The following is a 19,549-nucleotide window of genomic DNA, read 5'->3' on the forward strand; positions in this document are numbered from 1 at the left end:
ACTCTTCATTTAGCTACCAATTTGCAACAAGATTTACAAATCTTTAGTAAAAATAAACAAGATGTGATTCAAGAAATCATCACACTCAACAGCGTTACACAAAATCTTGCTTTTGTACTTCTTACCTTTAAAGAAGACAAAGTTCCCGTCACTATTTTCATAAACTGCATCAATGCTGGGAGGTAGTCCCCTCCAGAAGTAGGTAATCTGCATGGGGTATCCATCCATCACCCTGTTGTTTCTGACTCGCCAAAACCACTGATCCTGGAAACCAAACACACACTTCTTACTACATTTATATGTGTTCAGCTGCTCTCTTGAAAATACTGAACAGCCTATCCTGGCATTTTTAGAGCAGACCTTTTGCTGAGTGGATAAGCATTTGTGTTTGCATTTGTGCTACATTACAAATGTTTCAGAACTGGTTTTTGCTGAGGTAGGAATAAGCTGCACACATGAACCAGGTGTTTGGAGCAGACAGCCCTCGGCAGAACATACAGCGAGTTGTATGAGATGATGCAACTCTCTCAACGTCATTCTTATAAGGGGTCCAATTTAAAATTTGTGGTTTGACTACAAGTGCTTTTAGACTGAACCATATGCTTATGTGAATGTCCAAAATAATGGGACAACATACAGGCTTTGAACAGCAATTAATTTTGTGGGTCATTTTTGTGCAGAGGCTGCTAACAGTGAAAGGTTGATAGATAAATGTGTAACATTACTACAGCAGCCCAGTAAGAACTATGCTTTGATGACGATTTCACTGCAGTGAAGTTTAGCAGTCTTTCCAAGTGACATTAAATAGAATGGCTAATATTACAGCCATATATATATATTTATATATAATAGGTGCTGAATCCAATACATGGCACATTAAATGGGTCTCAATAAAGATATCATCGTTGTACCTCTTCAGAACTGTTTCATTTAGAGATGAAGGATAGGGTAAGTATTTAACTTGTTACACACATTTGAACATTTTTAAGCATTATTATTATGTAAAAAAAAAACCCTTTAAAAATAAAAGAAATTGTGTTCTGCCAGAATCTGTCACAGTTTACATGGCAGTTCTTCCTCAGTGTAGGGAACACAGATTTCAAAGTGCAACAAAACCTGTAAAACCATCAGGTCAACAAATAACTTCTTTAGAATGGGTTATGTCTCAGACTTAGTGATTTGTGGGGTATAATTGCATTGTTTTATTTTGATAGCGAGACCAATAAAATTATATTTTGCAGATTTGGTATTGAGTTGAATGTCAAACTGTATTTCATGCTTCATATTGCTGACCTGCAGTATAATAGTTAGAATATTCTTATCTATTATTTACTCAAATTCCTTAGCAAACCAATAACTTGTCCTGCTATACTATTAAAATCTTAACAATAATACAGTTAAGGCAAAACTGTTTCTTTCATTCAAAATATCCTCATGAATTTGTTTTTAAATCTGTTTATATGTATACATATATGTATATGGGTCATTGCCTTTAATGTTGAAATATTCCATTTTGAAGCATAACTGTGAATATAACATCATGTTCTCTTTTCTGCTGATGGAATCTCATAGACTCCTTATTTTTCTTATTTATTTTCAGCATATGTACCTGTCCTTGCAATAACAATGGACAATGGGTTTAGCTCATCAGTAAGGATACTACTGGTTTCCATAAAACTATCATTTTGAAAATTTACAATTTTAGCATTTTTATGGCATTATTTAAATAGACAGAGGCTGGCATATGATTTGTCAATAGATATCATCTCAGGGAATCAGCAAATATCTGGAAATGTCTGAGGTCAGAACTGGAAGTCTGGACCATTTATAAGATTGGGGAAGGTAGACGTTGGCAGAAGCTGATAGAATAATTTGTTTATGTAAATTTAATTTTCCTGGCAGACTTTCCTATGAACATGCTGGACTCAATCGTTTTAGACTGACAGAGTTCAAACTCTGGAACTGAAGAAATCCAGCATGTAGCTGTAAAGCATGCCAAGGACTTTTCTGAAGATTCAGATGGGATAGGCTCTGCTTATGGAAAGAATGCCTCATTTCAGCACATATATGTAAATGTAATTAATTTATCTTAAACAAAGTTATATTTACCAGCAATTTTATCATCTGCATTTTGATAAACATGTACATTTACTGAAAGTATATTTTCACAAGAGTTTAGCTATTATTGAAATTCAAAAGAGGCATAGTCCTAGACAAAACATATTCACTCTAATAAAGCTCTTTCACACTTTAAGTAAATAGCTTGAAACAGTTTCTCTGGAAAAAAATTTCTCAATGTATTTGTTTATGTTGAATAAACACAATTTTTTCTCTTTTGAGAAATGGCATGTATTGAGGAACTCTTTGCCTTTCCCACTATGTTAGTTAAATATACTTTTTATTATTTTGTTTCCCCAAAACACATTAACGACAGCAGACAGGTTGGACACATGACTTGTCACATGCACTGCAATGCAAAGCCTGACAAATGCATATATTGAATTCACAGATTTTACTGTCTTTCCCTGCTGGCCAGTACATGCCTCTTCGTAAGCATCTGTAGATACCAAATTGCTTCAAAAACATTGATCACTCCTGTGCAGCTGAGATCTTGCATAATAATGGATCATTAAATATTATGACTGCTAGACATACCAAGTAAATTAAACTTGGACAATTATTCCCAGTTCAAAAAGTAAAACTGAAACAAACAAAAAAATCAACATTTAATTAAGCTAGAGCAATGTATCTAAAACCCAGAAAATGGACATTGAGTGAGAAGAGACTATAAGATGTTTCAGAAACACTATGATGGATAAAGAGTAACAGTCAAATGAAGAAGCAGTAGCACTCACTCAAATTGAATGTTTTGACATTTTATTTAGAAGATGGGATATTTCTGAGAAAAAATGGCAATAAAGCTTTTTAGAGAAAACAAACTAAACAAAGGTCATACATAAATCATTCTGCCTTGTCAGTAATTGCTTTAGATATTTTTTCCTGTGCATTTAAAGGGACTAAAATATAGTTTATTATGTGTGATCATAGCATATACTGCCATCATAAAAACACTTCTTTATTAACAATTCAGAGAATCTTGAATGGAAGACAGTATAAAAGTAAAAAGAAGCTGGGTCATAATGCATAATTTTCATACTTTGCTGGTAGATACAGTCTCCTCCCACTGTTAGAATATACAATTTCGCCTCTTTTAGTGATAATTTTATTAAATTGTTCTTTATGTTTCATCCTATGAATGTTTAAATCTTTACTCTTATGAATAATTAATTTCCATTTCAGTATTTATTATCAACTTAAATGTCATTCAGATTCCTTAAGGGACACAACTGATGTATATGAGAATTAAAAACAATCTCCAGGTATTTTGGTTCATCCATAATACACAAACTAGAGGAGGATTTACTGCAAAATTAATGGAGTTTTCTTGTCTGTGGGCCTCTTTTGAGCCTATGTCTCTGGACCAACAACCATTGTCAATGTTAAAACATTAATTTTCTACAAAATGTCTAGAGCTCTGACCTTTATTTTATACCTAATGAACTCTGTCTACAATTCTGTACTGACATGACACTCTGACTCAAGGTCAAATGATACCCAGTAAAAACAGAAAGACCACCCAATGCGATAGACATCCTAAAAATCTACAACAAGCTAGAAAGAAAGAAAAAATGAGAAATCTTTGAATTGGTACCTTTTTTAACTACTTAGAAATGAAGGCAGGTAAAGATTTAAGGCAGACAGGTACAAAATAAGGCCAAATTGCAACTGTAAATTATATTGTTTTGAGTATGATTACAAAAATGTGTGTGAACCGCTGGTAGTTTTTGAAATACCCTTGCACTGTACAGCAAAAATCCCTGTGATTTTCTGCCTGACTTGATGTTTAAGTGTATATATATAGTGCTGTTACTAGTGTTCTCATAACAGGATGGAGTGAGATGCAAAAATTAATAGCTACAGCTGATAGGGAGAGAAGTTTTACTATTTCTAGACTCCACAGGATAACTGTTCGGCCTATTTAATTTGAAAAAAAGAAAAATCCGAATAAGTATAATAATTCTGCCCTAAATAAATGTCAATCAAATCAAATACTACATTTCAATCAATACAGTAGGTTAATATTATTGACAAAATACATCAAGGTATCACACTGTGTCTTGTGTTCTCCCACAAGCATAATCTGTGGGAGTGTATGTGCAAAAGGAAGCCTGTGTCAATGAAAGATTAAACATACCCAGCAGCTAAGCAAAACAGCAGCAACAGACTGATATATTCAGACAAATTATATCCTTCTACTTTTTTTTTTTAATCTGAGAATTGCAGAAAAAGAAAAAAGAAAATAAGCCATTGGCAAATAATATACTAAGATATTTAGTAACTTTAAATTCTTCTCTTAGAGAAAAGGAAGAGTTCTGGTTTCATACAGAGAAATTTACCAAAGGACAAACCCTACAGAAACTACGTTTTAAAAGTGTGATCAAGGAGACAATAAAGTTCCCCTACTATACACCTTTATGGGATATTAAGAAACTGAATTTGGGAAATGTAAGGCATAGTTATTGTATCTAATCCAAAATAAACTTGGAATATACTTTTAAATATAATTTTATACTTATACTTGGAATATACTTTAAATATACTTTTATAACTTGGAATATACTTTTAAAAATCTAGATCTAATCTCTAAAGAGATTCTCTTCTCCACATCTACTTCATCAGGTCATGAATTTCATCTGGGAATCTCAGTGTTTGGCAACAACAGGCCTGTGGCATGTGGAATTAAAGCCTTTGTGTCTACTCATTTGGGGAATTCCACTATTTCTTTAGTAACATCCATTTTCAACATTCTGAATTTGAAATTTATAGCATTTAAGCCAAAGGACATTACTGCACAAAATAGGAAAAAAAAAAAAAGCCAAACAAACAAAAAAAACCCCAAAAAACCAAATATTTGAGCAAGTTTCTGGGAAATAATATCCATGGAGCAGAAAAAAGAAGATACAGTCCAGATACAGTCTTAAGTGCAGAAAAATTATCACCGCAATTCAGCTGAGAAGGATTTGGAAATTATTTTTCTTTTCTGTTTTGTTTTTATATTCTCAATATAGAATTTGCAACAAAACTTATAGCCCTACTTCTGTTCCTACTTAATTCCATTGTAGAAAACAATTGGCTCTATTGAGACCAGAATCAGACATTAAATAGATGCTACCAATCTAGCTCATTTTACAAAACAATTAACTAAATGGACGATTTATACACACACAGAATACTTTAGCTCAGCTCATTATGGAGCTGGTTCACATTAAGAACAAACAAAGCTCCTTTAACACTACAAAGGATTGTTATCCATTCATAAACAGATGTACAATGCATCACTCATTTGAACTTATAGAAGCAATTCATCTTTCCTAATGTGATTGGGATAACAGCATGGGTTACCCAGCTAGGACAGGGCATAAATGTTGCCTGAGAGCCACAGTGAGAAGTCAGAGCTTTTAATACCCCTCAGAAAAATCTCAGCACTCCCTGTGTTGAGATCCTGAACCTCTTGGTGATATCCCCCTGGAAATGAGACCAAATCATTGGACTCAAAATAAAGATATGGAAAGATATCACCAAATACTTGTTCTGTTTCTTCCTTACTTTCTCAAGTAAGGAATTTATTTCCTTGATTATTCCAATTACTAAATGTAATTATATAAAATACCAACTATTTACTGGTGATACCTAAGACACTGGAGAACTGTAGACAAATTAAAACCATTGTTTGTTATAAACTTATTCTTTTCTTTAACAACATGCTATGGCTAACTAATACCATGAACAAAACAATTAACTCCTGTGACTCAGCGTAGGAGCAAGTGAGAAACTGGCAAACAGATCCCATTGCTGAATATGGGAAGTGCTAAATTGAGATTGGTTTAAAGTATCTGTCTTCAGCTAAGCTGAGGTTCACTGGTTTAAATATAGTTTCAAGTGGAAATATTACATAGCGATTTTATGTAGGAAATCTTTGCTAAGGAGTATGCTAAGCATTTTTTTCTAGTATCTGTTCTTATCTCCTCTTCTGTATTAGTGACACAATTAAGTCATGTCAAATAATTTATTCAGAGTCCAAAATGGCCTTATGTTAAAACCTGTCTTCTTATTCTGAGTCCTAACTGTTGGCCTGAATATCCTCTTTCACTCACTTGAGATATATCAAAATGGCTTTTCATTGCTCATGCTGAAACCTATAGCTATGGTGGTTTTTTTGTTTGTTTTTTTTTTTTTTTTTTTTTTTTTTTTTTTTTTTTTTTTTTTTTTTTTTTTTAAGAAAAAAAAACAACTGACAAACTTCAAAGATCAGGGAAAATATGAAAATAATCAATTTATTTTTCAGAAAGGACTCATATGCACTCTGACTCTCTTTATGGGAGAAGACTCTTGTTCTCTTCCTTCATTTGTAAACTGCTGTGCAGTTCTCCTTCATGGACCACATATACAACAAAATGACAATGTGAACTCTTGCTTATGTGAAATCTGGTTATGTACCACCAGAACAACAAGATGTAGCAAGGTGAACTGTGACTGAAGCTGGAACAAAAACACCTCCTTTACCCTCAACATCAAATTCTAAAGTATGGTCAGTTAGCCAAAGCACTGGCAATACCTCTGAAACCTATCCTAAATTTTTGTAGTGATTTCAATAAGCTGCACTCAAGCACTTCTACTGCTCCACAGTGATGGATCCAGGATGCAAAGTTTCTCCTCTTTTATTTTGTCTTTTAATTTCCTCCTTTCTCTCTACTTTTCCCTGTTTTATTCTAATGTCTACTTTGGTCATTTGTTCAGGGTGCCAGTGCCCAAGCACTGGCAGAGGGAGCAGCAGGGCTGACCTGTGCTGAAACATTGCAGGGAATGCCTGAGCCCCTCCTGCCTCTGTGGTAATACATTCAAGAAATGGTAAAAGCATTGCTCCCCACTCAGAGGTCTTTTTCATATTCAAAACAATTTCAAGATCAGTAGCAGATTTGAGAAGATTTTCATTTTATCTCCAATATAAAAAATACTGAACGTTTGACAACAAACTGCACAAGAATTCTGCAGTTTTTCAAAGTACTTTGAAGAGCACCCATTCATTTTTAAACTAGATTCTGCAAATCATTCCTTTGTGCTATATTTTTCTCATTTGAAAAACAACTATTTGAAATTCATTGTTCTGCTATTTAAAGTGGAGTTATTTTGTCTAACATAATAAACAAAAAGAAGACAAAAGTATCCCTATTTTTAGAACCACAGAATGATAGGAATATCAAGGTTGGAAAAGAACTCTAAGACCTAAGATCATCTAAGTCTAACCTTTGACTAAATATCACCATGCCTAAGAAATCATGCCATTAATATATCTGTGAAGTTTATTTTAGATGTCATAGGTTGAATTTTTCCTAATTATTATGCGTATTACAAGGCAAATATGTAAAAAATATACAATATTGTGAATTTACATTACCTGTTCCTAAACAACATATAACAAAATATTCAGCCAATATCTCTGGTCACTTGCTATGCAGAAATTATTTTGGACATCTACTTGGTTGACTATTACTATAGCCAAACACTTTGTGCAATTCCTGGAATATTGAATGTATAAGACATACAAAGAAAAGCATCTCTTAAAAATAGATCTTAGGCTTAAAAAAATGTTCAAAGGCCAATACTTATCCTTTTTTTGATAAATAGTCTTGGTATAATCCAGAGTGAACTGACTGAGAAAGTATCTCTTTCAATGAAGGAAGTGAATGTAGCCTATATTGCAGAAGCATACATGGCTGTAGTTCATGTTTGGAAAACATCTTGATTGGAATCCTGGCTCTTTCCTGTCACTGTTCATCTGAGTACAGAAAATAACTGCAGTAACTATCTAACTTACTTTCATCTATGTTGCAAAGGTCATATGATTGCAGTTGCCTAGTCCAATTTCTAGTGCAGATGAAAACTGTTTATTAAAAAATATATTCTCTACATTTCAAACTAACAAATTCATATTACTGCATATAGAAAAAAAATTTCTAAAATAAACATCTCTTAAAACTGCTCTTAGTATTTGGTGTTCTATGCAAGTAAATAATTTAAGGATACTTTGATGTGCATTTCTTTAATATTTAATTTTTTAATACTGTATCCTCATTTCTATAGCTTTCATAAGTAAATTATTCTTTGATTATAGCCCTTATTTTAACTCTCTCTGTCTTATCCATTTTTTTAATAATTTCTTCCTTATCAAATTGTATGTGAACTTCTTATCAATTTTTTGATGCATATCCATCTGTCCCCTTTATTTTTCCTGCGCAGACAGTACCAATGGCATTTTAGCATTTTTTTCCTTTGTTTACATTAACCTTTCAAAAATATCCTGAAGTAATCAAAAGCTGTAAGTATTTATAAAACACTTTCATCTCAAGGAAAATCTGTTCTGCAAAATCCATACAAAACATGCTATGGAGTTTCTGGCTAACTCCAGTGCCTCAAAACCACTAGATCTCACATTGTACATAAAACTCAGCAAATTTAGAGACCTCTAACAACATCATGGGTTGATCTGGGCCTTCTGTGGATGGTTACCATGTACTATATCACCACCATATACTTTCAAAGAGCACTTGGCTCCTCCTGGAAAATCTTCCACATGAGAACTTGTCCACTGTATCTCTTCAGATTACAAGCATGACAGTAATAGACCTTGCACTATGATGCTGTTGGAGATGATATTGCTCTTTCTCTTCTGTCCTACAATATATATATAAAAGGTGACAACTCAGGTAATCAATGTTTTATCTGTACCAACTGAACATACATTTTTTAAAAATAATAACAAAAATAAATAAACCCAAACTCCATTTGGATGGATTTCAGTATTCCTAACTGAACTGAGCATTTTAATTTATTCTAATTTTGTCTTAATAACTACAATGATTGAGACACTATAAAATGTTCCATTGCTACGTGGTTATGATCCAATATGAAGAAAAAAGTAGTCAGACATAAAGAAGCAAAATGAAGACCTGTAATGACATCAAACCTAGGCTTGCAGTCAGGAATCTCTGGAATGTTCAAATTCCCCTAATGCTCTGTTGGTATCAGCACATGCTCATGAAGTACTGCACAAAACCTTTCATCCACATGATGAACATTAGGCCTTTACAGAGCAATTAAGTGTTTATTTCCTCAGTAGTGATTGCACTTTGAGACTACAGAACCATCTGTAAATTTTCTTGAACTCAGTTCTGTTGCCCTTCCCCAAAGGGAGTTAACATAAGAGCAATGAGTTACATGAATTCATGGAGCAGTGGTGTGTTTTGCACCATGGAAAGGTAAGAAAATTGGGCATTTTTAATACTAAAAATACCCACCAATCTTCTTCGTTAGAATTGAAAAACCTTCTCCTGGTACTGAGAAAAAGTGTTCTGTTGAGGCGTTCTATATTTAAACTGTAAATATTCTAACAAAGATGAGTCAAATGTTAAAAAAAAAAATAAAATCACAATTTCATTACTACATGCATCTGTCTATGTAATGTGATACAAACAAGGGATCCTTGATACATCATCTTTAAAATTAGGCAGGTGTATAGGAGGGACTAAAAAATGAAAAGAGGAGAAAAAGGTTTAATATCTAGTTGCATTACAATATGACATGAAGATATGCACTTTGTAGTAGCCATCCTTTTCTCTTTATAAATAATAGTGGAAAACACCAAGTTGGAATGTAGACTGGCTCTCTCAGAGGCCTGAATTTATACAGGTTAGGTCAACATATGTTCGTAGTTCTTTGAAATATCGTGGGACTTGTGATGAACACAATGTTCAAATGAGTCAAATCTCCTTTTGCATTGATCTTGATATTTCTCTTCCAATACCACTTTGGATGCACTCTTTGGAAAACTAGATAACCCATTATTTTCTATGACACTTTGCTAGCTTAAATCTGACAAACATATGAACTTGTATTTGAAAGCTCAGTAACATTAATTGTACAACTCTCTCCATCACCCAAAACTTCTTTGTTATTATATGTCATAATCTTCACTTTTCTTCTATCCTTTTGCAACTTCTTTTACCATTTCATTAAAAAAAAAGATCAATAACTGTGGACTACCTTTTTCCCTTTAATGAAACTGTCAAAAAGATTTCAAAATGTGAAATTTTCTAGGAATAAAGCTAATATGAGCATAACAGCATTTTCAAGATTCTTTTCCCAGCTGCACAGTATTTCCTATAACAAAACTATATTGCCTTACCAACAACAGCACAGAAACAGACATTTCCTTCCTGGAGAAGACCAAGTGTACCACCCAGGATCCTACAGAAAAATTAAGGATTTTTTTTTCCATAGTTTATTTTTGCTACCCATTCTCGCCCATGAAAAGAGAATAATGAATAGTGGGGTTTGTGTGCATATATTTCTTCTGTAACTTCACATATAAACCTGTGAAAATGGTTCATGACAGATTTATCTTTCTCCGAGCTAAACAGACCAACCACTGCAATGAAATTAGAATAATTTGGGGTTTTTTTCCTACTTGTCTACCCTTATCACTCTATCACTTGCAATATGATGCTTCACTGCCTGCCAGAGGTGAGCAGATGATTTTAAAAAATACAACAAATGTGTCTGAGTCATCATGCTGTCTGTGATGACTCAAGCACTCTCTGAAAAAACAAAAAGGTCACAGTAGAGCAAATTCAACTACCTTTCTTAATTTTTACCCCCAAAATATATGGGATATTAAATGAACAGGGAATGGAGTCCTTGATAAACAAAAGTTACAGATAATCCAAGACAGGGTATAACCTTTTTCACATTCAAAAGTGTCTAGAGGCAGGCAGCAAAAACATTGAAAGAAGTCAAAAGGAGAAATTATGAATAAGCCAAAACCATAAATATTTATTTCTAGTTTCATTAATCAGGTAGATATTCTTGTTAAAACATGAAGATTAGAAAACTACAAATAGACTAGAGAAGGATTCATCTGGTAAAAAAAATAATGTGCACGTACATGAATAAATTTGTTACTTGTGAACTATGGCATATCTATGAGATCACTTAGCATAATTTTCAGCTAAGTCTGTTTTCAATGTGGAAATAAAATAGAATCATTATCATTCACTCTTGTTGGCCAAAAGCTTTTGAAGATGAGGCAGTGACAAACTATGTCTACCAGGATTATCCAAATTAACCATCAGAAGTCTATCATTGATATTGTAGGAACACAGAAATTAGTACTCCAAACATTTTTTCTAGATGTAATGAAAGATTTCATTTCCTTTATACAGTCACCTTTTTACTAGAAAGAAAAGTGGTATGTTATTACTTATATAATTTATCACTATATAACCTGTTTTTTCATACATATCACATACAAACATTCATATGCAGATATGCTTCTTTCCATATGCAAATGAATGTCCAAGCCCATTTTAGGGAAGTTGGAATAGGTGATCTTTGAAGGTCCTTTCCAACCCAAACCATTCTGATTCTATGGTTCTATAGCTAATAATAGGAAAACATTTACAAGGAAGTAAGAGGGGAAAAAAAATTATGAATAAATGAAATGTAAAGTAAATGGAACAGTGACATTACAGTTGTAAAGAAAGAGCAACGTCAGTGATAGAGGACACAGCATAAATTGATGGAAACCACTACATATATGTCATACACACATACAGAAATGCAACAGGTAAAATCAGCTGTATCAGTAACTCTCATATTGATATTTATTATGTCTCTGAAGACCTAAAATAATCCTGTCCCTCCCGTGAATCTTTGTAATTCATGAAACCAAATTGCATGGTTTTCCACATACATGCAATTCAATGTGACCCTATGTGCAAATGCAGCATGTGTTCATACACTTGTCCTGTCTCTCTGCCTTCTCCACAATATACATTGCATGAAATCTCTGAGGAAACCAGAAGAATTTGGAGTGCACTGATGAGTCATATCAGAATCACAGGTGGAAGCAAGAAAGAGGGAGTAATTAAAGTATTTCCTCCTGATTGCAGTAGTTTAGGACAGTTCATCCATAAACAAGATACTGAAGCTGTTCTAACCAGAAACAATATCTCACTCTTTACTATACTGTTTGCAGGGGAAATGGAAGAGGACCTACAATACTCATTTCAGGGTCATACAACCTCCGCCTACATACGCAAACCTATAACAAGTAAACACTCAAGATGAGGCTGCCCCGGTGCAGAACAGAGTGGGACAATCCCCTCCTTTGCCTGGCTGGTAATTCTGTGCCTGATGCCCCCAGGACAGGGTTGGCCCTCCTGGCTGCCAGGGCACTGCTGACTCAGATTCAGCTTTCCATGAACCAGGACCCCCAAGACTCTTTCCATGGCACTCTCATCAACATCTCATCTCAAATCTATACATCCTGGTTTGCCCTGTCCCAGGTGCAAGAATCCAGCCCCTTTCCTTGCTGAACTTCAAATGGTTGCTGATTACCCAGTCCTCTAATTTGTTGATGTCTCTTCAGGGCTTCTCTGCTCTCAATGGAATAATCAGCTCCTCCCAATACAGTGTCATTGGCAAACGTACTCAGCATCCCTTCAAGTACTGTGTCCAAGTGGTTTGTGAAAATGTAGAATAGAACTGGTCTTAAGATGGAGCCATGTGAACCCCACTAATGACTGGCCACCAGCCTGATGTGACCCCATTTGCTATAGTCTCTTTTTATTGTCCCCCACATTTCTGGGCAGGTTCAGCCCCAAGGGTTCTCACTAGCACTCAGTATGTCAAGTTCCAGCATGCCATCCTACTACTTATCACTGGAAATTGCTTATCACTGGTTTTGTCCCTTTCCCCTTCCAATCTAGTTTAAAGCTCTGTCAACGAGCCCTGGTAGCTCCTGTGCTAAGGTCCTTTCTCCCCTTTGAGAAACATGTTTCACGTCCTGTAGGTGAGTGTGAGGGTTATTTTGCATTCAAGCTGCTGCAAGAGGCTAATATATGCTCTTTGTTCTCATTTTAATGCTTATGTTCTCTGATATTGTGCTGACAACAAAAAGAAAAAAAGAAATCGGGGCACCAAATCTAACTCTGAATAGTATGGGGCAAGGCTAAGTAAGTGTTCTCCCTGTTGGACATGGAAGGATTAAAAAAATGACTGTAGAAAATGCCATAGTAATCAGTGGGTGAACAGTGATAATTTCTAGGGTGTCTCAGCTTTGAGGTTGACAGCAATGGCCAATGAGCAAAACAGGCCATTAAGAGTGAAACATCCAGAAACCAGCAGCCAACGATAACATCTGTCATGACAACACAAATATAAAAATTATAGATATTCAATTGTCTTTGCTCACTGCCTCAGTCACTCAGATACAGGGATTAGGTCTTGTAGAAAGTGAAGGAATTTCAGTGAATATGTAATATTGTAAACCACATCTGATTACAGATAAGCTGGGAATGTACAATTTAAAGCAGTAAATGACTGTGGGTGTTATAAAGGGTTGGCCAGACATCACTCCAACACAAAATCAAAGGCTCCATTGGGACAAGATTGAGGAAAAATGCTGGTGCAGTCTTAGGGAGAATGGGAAAGGATTGAAATCTGCCATTATTAAGTATAACCTTCGACCTAATACAGCCTATTCTCATTGGAAAAGATATTTTCATTAGACAGATATGTTAAATCATTAATTGGTCCCTGTGTAATTTTGATTTATTGACTGGAAATGTAGAATCATAAAATTTGATTTTAAATAGAAAACTAGTTTTTGGTATCATAAACTTGGTATTACAAGCTTACCTGTTGTTTCTTTTGTGATTTTCTCTAATATGTATTACTTATAATAGTTAGGCCCTCATTATACCAAAGATAATTAAAACCAATTGAAATCATCATTGTATTATAGTCAGTGGAGTTTTTTACCATTACTTTCAACTGGGCCAAGTTTTCACTCAATAGGCAAGGAAAGCAGCACTTAAAAATATCCAATTTATAGCTTATAAAAAGAAAGAAATGCAGCATTTAAGTAAATATATGCTATGACTTTTTAATATATTTTTCAATAGATTGCCAAGAGTTTGAATAATGCTTCACTAATTTGTTGAAAACAATAAAATACATGTGTTTTACGTTACCAAGATCTCAACTGTTTAGTAGTGCAGTGCTTTGCATAGGAAATGGCTAATTCAGAGGAACAAATGGGATTAGTTTATTTGCATTTAAAACTTTGCCAGACTTTTACATTGTGGACCTTCAACCCCTTGAAAGGAACACAAAAAAAAAAAAAAAAAAAAAAAAAAAAAAAAAAAAAAAAAAAAAAAAAAAAAAAAAGAATCAAAGAAATTAGAAATATACAAATACTGCTAGAATAGAAGGCTTTGGCTGTAAACGAAGATTAGGAAAGTATAAGCAAATAATACCACTGCTTGAAAAACCTTACATTACAAGCCATTCAAATTGTTTTCCAAAACCTTTACCTAAATTAGTTGAAAGGCCACAATTTTATACAACAAGAAATTTTAATTAGGCCTTGTGCTTGAAGTGTTTCTGCAATTGCTCCCTTTGGTTCCATTAGGATGTAGCCTCAATTAAAATGTATTGTTAATATTACAAGATAACACTTGCCGGTGGCACAAAATTGAAGATATGCCTCCATGTAATTTTAGATTATTCCTTGCTGTGAGTTTTTGCAATTATTTTTTGTCAATAATGCTTTTTTCTATTCTCTTGCCAATGAAATATTTTTAATCAGTACGACCGAACACTTAGCCTCTGAAAACAGGCAACTTCTACAAAATTAAATAGCTTTTGCACACTAGAATTCAGTTAAAACTTTTCATTATTCATTTTTACTGTGTTACAATAACAAGTAAAAAATTAATAGGGTCACAGAATTCTCTGACTTCAGGAAACAGATATTTTAACTGTGAGGGGAAAAATTCCCCAGATTACATCTTTCCACTTTAATTGACATCATTAGTCCTTTCTCAAGTGATAATGCCCATTGAGGACATTTATCTTCCCTATGGAAATTCTCTGTCTATTGTTGAATTATGCACAAGAAATAAATTTACCAGATTAGACTCTTTTCACGTGCATTTATTTATCTGTATTTTTAATGTCTTTCTCTTATTTAATAGTGTTATGCAGAACCATAATTGTTCACTATTTCTTACATTTGTTAGAAGGAAAAGCTTGTGATTGAAAACACAATTTTTAATGATCAAGTAGATTTTAGAACCAACTCTTGTCATATGGGCAGGAAAAAAGGAACAGTTATTTTCAACATCTAATTAAAAATAGCACTTCTAAATGCACAAGTAACACCATATAAGCACAGTTTAGTTTGTTGGAGTATTTTTTTTTTTTTTTGAGCAAGAAAAAGTAACAATTCTTTTTTTTAATTCAACTTATAAGTACTTTCCTAAGAATACATAAAAGTTTAACCCACTTTATCCTTTTGCATAAAGCAAGTACCAGAGGACTTCAGATTATCCCAGTTCCACTCTATTTACAAAAAATGCTTCTAAAGAATGACTAATTCTTTGAATTGTGGCCAATGGTTTGCAAATATTTAATATAACATTTTTCAGTATTTATTAGATTAAATCAGAAATAAAAATTTGGTTAGATTTGCATTCAACTGCCCACAATTTTCAAACATTGTCCCAAAGTGTGCTACCACATTTGTATAGTAATTCACATGATCCACTCCAGTATTCCTGTTAAACTCAGACTGTCCCAGCTCTGTGTGAAAACCCTCAAAGAGTCTGAAGTGCTCCTTTTTTATCTGTGAGGACTCTCTGGGTTAGAGAGTGCACCTTGTGGTATTAATGGCTCATCATGAGATGGTGAGAGTTTCAAAGAGACAGGACCAAGTCAGCCTTTGAATAAAGTATTTTAGCTCAGAGCCTGACCCTAGGAAAGAGGATGATTTCCTCTGAAAGATGACCCAGGGGAAGGAGGCAGCAGAGCATCTGTCTCACACAGACAGAAAGGGTGGACATTCCCTCCCCTGCACTTCTCTTGTTAGTGTTTGTGAGCAGCTACCACACACCCCAATCTCCTCTGCCTGGTCTGCTTCTCTGAGCTGGAATGAAGAAGTCACAAAACACTGTCCTGATGAAATCTCACTAGCCTCTGACAGTCACATTCCAAAGGAGATGGAGCAAATGCTACTGGGAAATGAGTGGGTGAAACAGTCAAATTTCAGCACATTCATAGAACCACAGAAGAATTGAGGTTGGAAAGAACCCCAGGAAGTTTTAGGTGAGTATGTAGGAACACTTGAAACTTCCTTTAGAGTTAAGTGGGGAAAATAAGTGACAGAAACATTTTGGGAGGCTATGACTTTTTAGTGCTCATATTTCTGCTGCTACAAAAAGTCGCAAAAGGGACAATTTGTTTTTTCCTCATGCTAAAATTGAAATTAAACAAATAATCTATCTTGCTTTTCTCTCAAGGAAAAAAAAATTCAGAACATTAGCTTTCAAGTTCAAAGCAATACCTCAGCACAACTGTTAAATCTACCTCATCCTTCTGAACTGTACTACAATGCAAACTTGTAGTATGGGGGTAGTCAAGCAACAGGTACAACTGTGTGATGCAAAAAGTTGTATGAGAAGAAATAATAATATATTTTGCATGTGAGAGTTTCTTTGGGTCAAGATGGCATGAGCAATTACATATTAACAAGATGGTAACACCCACCTTTAGATGAAACACTTGCGTGGTGCATTCTCATGGGGTCCACAGTCAGACACACCATTGTCTAAGGGATAGCTGCCCTTCTGAAAAATCTGAACCATGTGTATTGTGCAACTGTTTGGCCTCAGAGGACAAACTGTATCTAATTAAAAGCAAAGCACATATGATGGACATGAGAGGAACTCAGTACCATCTGCTCTACCACTGATTAAATCCTTTTACACCACACTGTTTGCCAATGAAAACATAGCCTTTCGAAAAAAAAAAAAAAAAAAAAAAAAAAAAAAAAAAAAAAAAAAAAAAAAAAAAACAAACCCAAAAAAACAGCACTCCCTCTCCTGACAAATCTAAAGCCCTGTAGAAGATACTGACTCATACATCCTGGTAAGGTTATACTTCTTAATGGGCTACTACATGACTAATGAGAATTTTACTAGGCAGATAGTACAGGCTATTAATCAGTTCAGGTTGTTTGGAAGTTTCAGTAAGATGCATATCAATTATATTGGTACCTTTGTACATAAAGCCCCTAAAATAGAGTTATGATTATTTTAGAACTTTCTATACATAAAATTTACATATATATATAGCTATGCATGTAGGTGCTAGATAATAAGTATTGCCATGACGGGGATGCCATCGTTCAAACTGTGTAATAAAGTCTTTCTAAAAAGAGAGACAGTAGAAGGATTTCAAACAGAACTATTCTGGTACAATTATTACCCAGGTGATTACATTCTTGTCTAAATTGCTCTGCAGCTGGATGGAATATACTACCCACTTTCCACACTGTAAGGAACAGATTGTACTTCCCATTTTAAGCTTATGAAATGTTACAGCTAGAAACCTTTCCTAGCTTAGAAGCAGATTGAAAGGCTGAGGTAACATTTGGAGAATATTTTTACATCTGTCAGTGAAAGTATTCAATTATCAAAACCAGACAAGCTATGACTTTTTAGCACCCCAGCATGTCCCTGCTTTATATCCTTCATGACATCCTACAATTTGGTTTTGTTCCATAAAACAACCATGTTGTACATTTCCAGTTAGCTTGGTATATTATCATACACTGAAACCTCCACTGACTTTTTGCTGCTTTTCTCCTTCCTTTTCAACAACTGAATTACCTGAATTAATGCAGCTCTCCTTCCCTGATTAGTTCAAAATTGGCAAATTCCATCAAGTTGTTCTTCCTAACATGATACAAAAAATAGGGGAAAAAGAGTCTGCTCTCTGCAGACTTAGCTACTTCTGAACTACTGTTTCTAGTCTTTTATAGCTAAGATGTTAAGTGGTTTTCCCTCTCAGATCACAAAGTGTCTACTTCCTCAGGATCCTCTGCTGAACTTTCCCAGGCAGCAGTTGACAGTTCAGACACCACAGCATGCATGACACGACAAAAACCAGCCACACAAACAGACCACAAGAGCTCTGAAAAAAGTCTGCTTTCAAATACAGTGAAATCAAGTCTCATGCTATAGCTGTTTCTTTGCCTCTGCTTTTATTAGTCGTACTTTCCCTCTGCCTCACGGATTTTTAATTAGATTAAATAGCCAATGCTAAAATGCTTTAAAAGTTTCTCATATGTTTACCGCATATCAAGAAACAGATTTTTGTTCTTTCGGGTTTAATGGCATGCTCTACATAAATACACACTTCTAAGAGGGATATTAAATGGAACCCATACTGTTATGTACAAAAGCAATTGCAGTCTCAACTAATGCCAAGGAGTAATTACAGCCTAATTGCCTTGGCTTGTTTAGCATGTCATAAATGTTTTTACAATAGTTCTTAGCAGATGAAGAGTTAGAAAACAAATTTCTGCAAGTTGTGGAGAAATTACAGCCCGTTTAAGGCCTTTCTCAAACTGGTTCCCTATTCTACCATCTGCAACGTTCTGAAGACATTTCTCTGAGCTGCAAATGCTATTCGTCTGCTGGACAAAATTCTTTATCTAATACTTAAATTACATTTCAACAAACAATACAGTATATGAGAGTGGATAAAAAATGCTGTTCTTCAAGGAGTTAACTTTTCCAACTTTAATACTAAAACCATTAGAGATGATATAGGATCCATTCATTTGTTTCCTAGGGATTTAGCATTAAACAAAGGATCAGTGCAATTTCTATGAAATGTTCTTTTGTGAAACAAAAACCTGTGTCCCATAAAAAAAAAAAAAAAAAAAAGACGGTAACTTGTGTCTCTAATTTAATGTTTATGAAGGACAAATTCCACATATGCTTACTTTAGTTGTATCTAGCAACTTGCTCAGGAAAGCAGGATTTTTTTTAATCTGTGAGACTGAAAAGAACACAAAGAAAAAGGATATTGATGGCAGTCACACTGTTTGTTGAAGAAGAGCTACAGGTAGTTTTGTTGCCATGGAACAAAGTGTGAATTGTACAAGACACAGGAAGAAAGTGGAAGTATAAGCTGCAAACTTCTTCACTAATGGATCTTTTCTGCAGACCTTAGACAATGGGATTTCTTTTCATGATGTGGAGGCCTGGAGGTACTCTCAGGAGATGTTAACAAGACAGTATTGTTGGATACCACATATTGCTAGACACAATGGCAGAGAAGATTTTCATTAAAGGCAATTAATGTATTATGACACAAGACAGTGTCATATCACTTTGTATAACTTGCCCAGAAAATGAAGACCTTTCTTTTTTACCATTTTCAGTCATTTTTTTGTGTCCCAGAGGAATTCTAACTTAACAGAAGATGAAAAGATTGGAAATGAGTGTGACAGTAAAATATTAATTGCATTGAGTATAAATACAGAAGCTAAGAGGCTATCTAAAGACAAAAACTTGGC

The 19,549-nt window shown here is 34.4% G+C and overlaps 1 protein-coding gene across 2 annotated transcripts in view; it reads right to left on the reverse strand.

The window, feature by feature from the left end:
- The window catches only part of MMP16 (matrix metallopeptidase 16), a 162,302-nt gene that overhangs the window by 16,743 nt on the left and 126,010 nt on the right, over positions 1–19,549 (reverse strand). For both annotated transcript variants that reach the window (XM_083872042.1, XM_083872041.1), the window contains one exon: positions 126–264. In XM_083872042.1, coding sequence (XP_083728168.1) covers positions 126–264 — 139 coding nt within the window. The remainder of the gene's footprint in view (positions 1–125; positions 265–19,549) is intronic.

The sequence above is a fragment of the Zosterops lateralis genome (assembly GCF_965231275.1).
Source record: "Zosterops lateralis genome assembly, chromosome: 1".
NCBI classification, from domain to species: Eukaryota; Metazoa; Chordata; class Aves; order Passeriformes; family Zosteropidae; genus Zosterops; species Zosterops lateralis.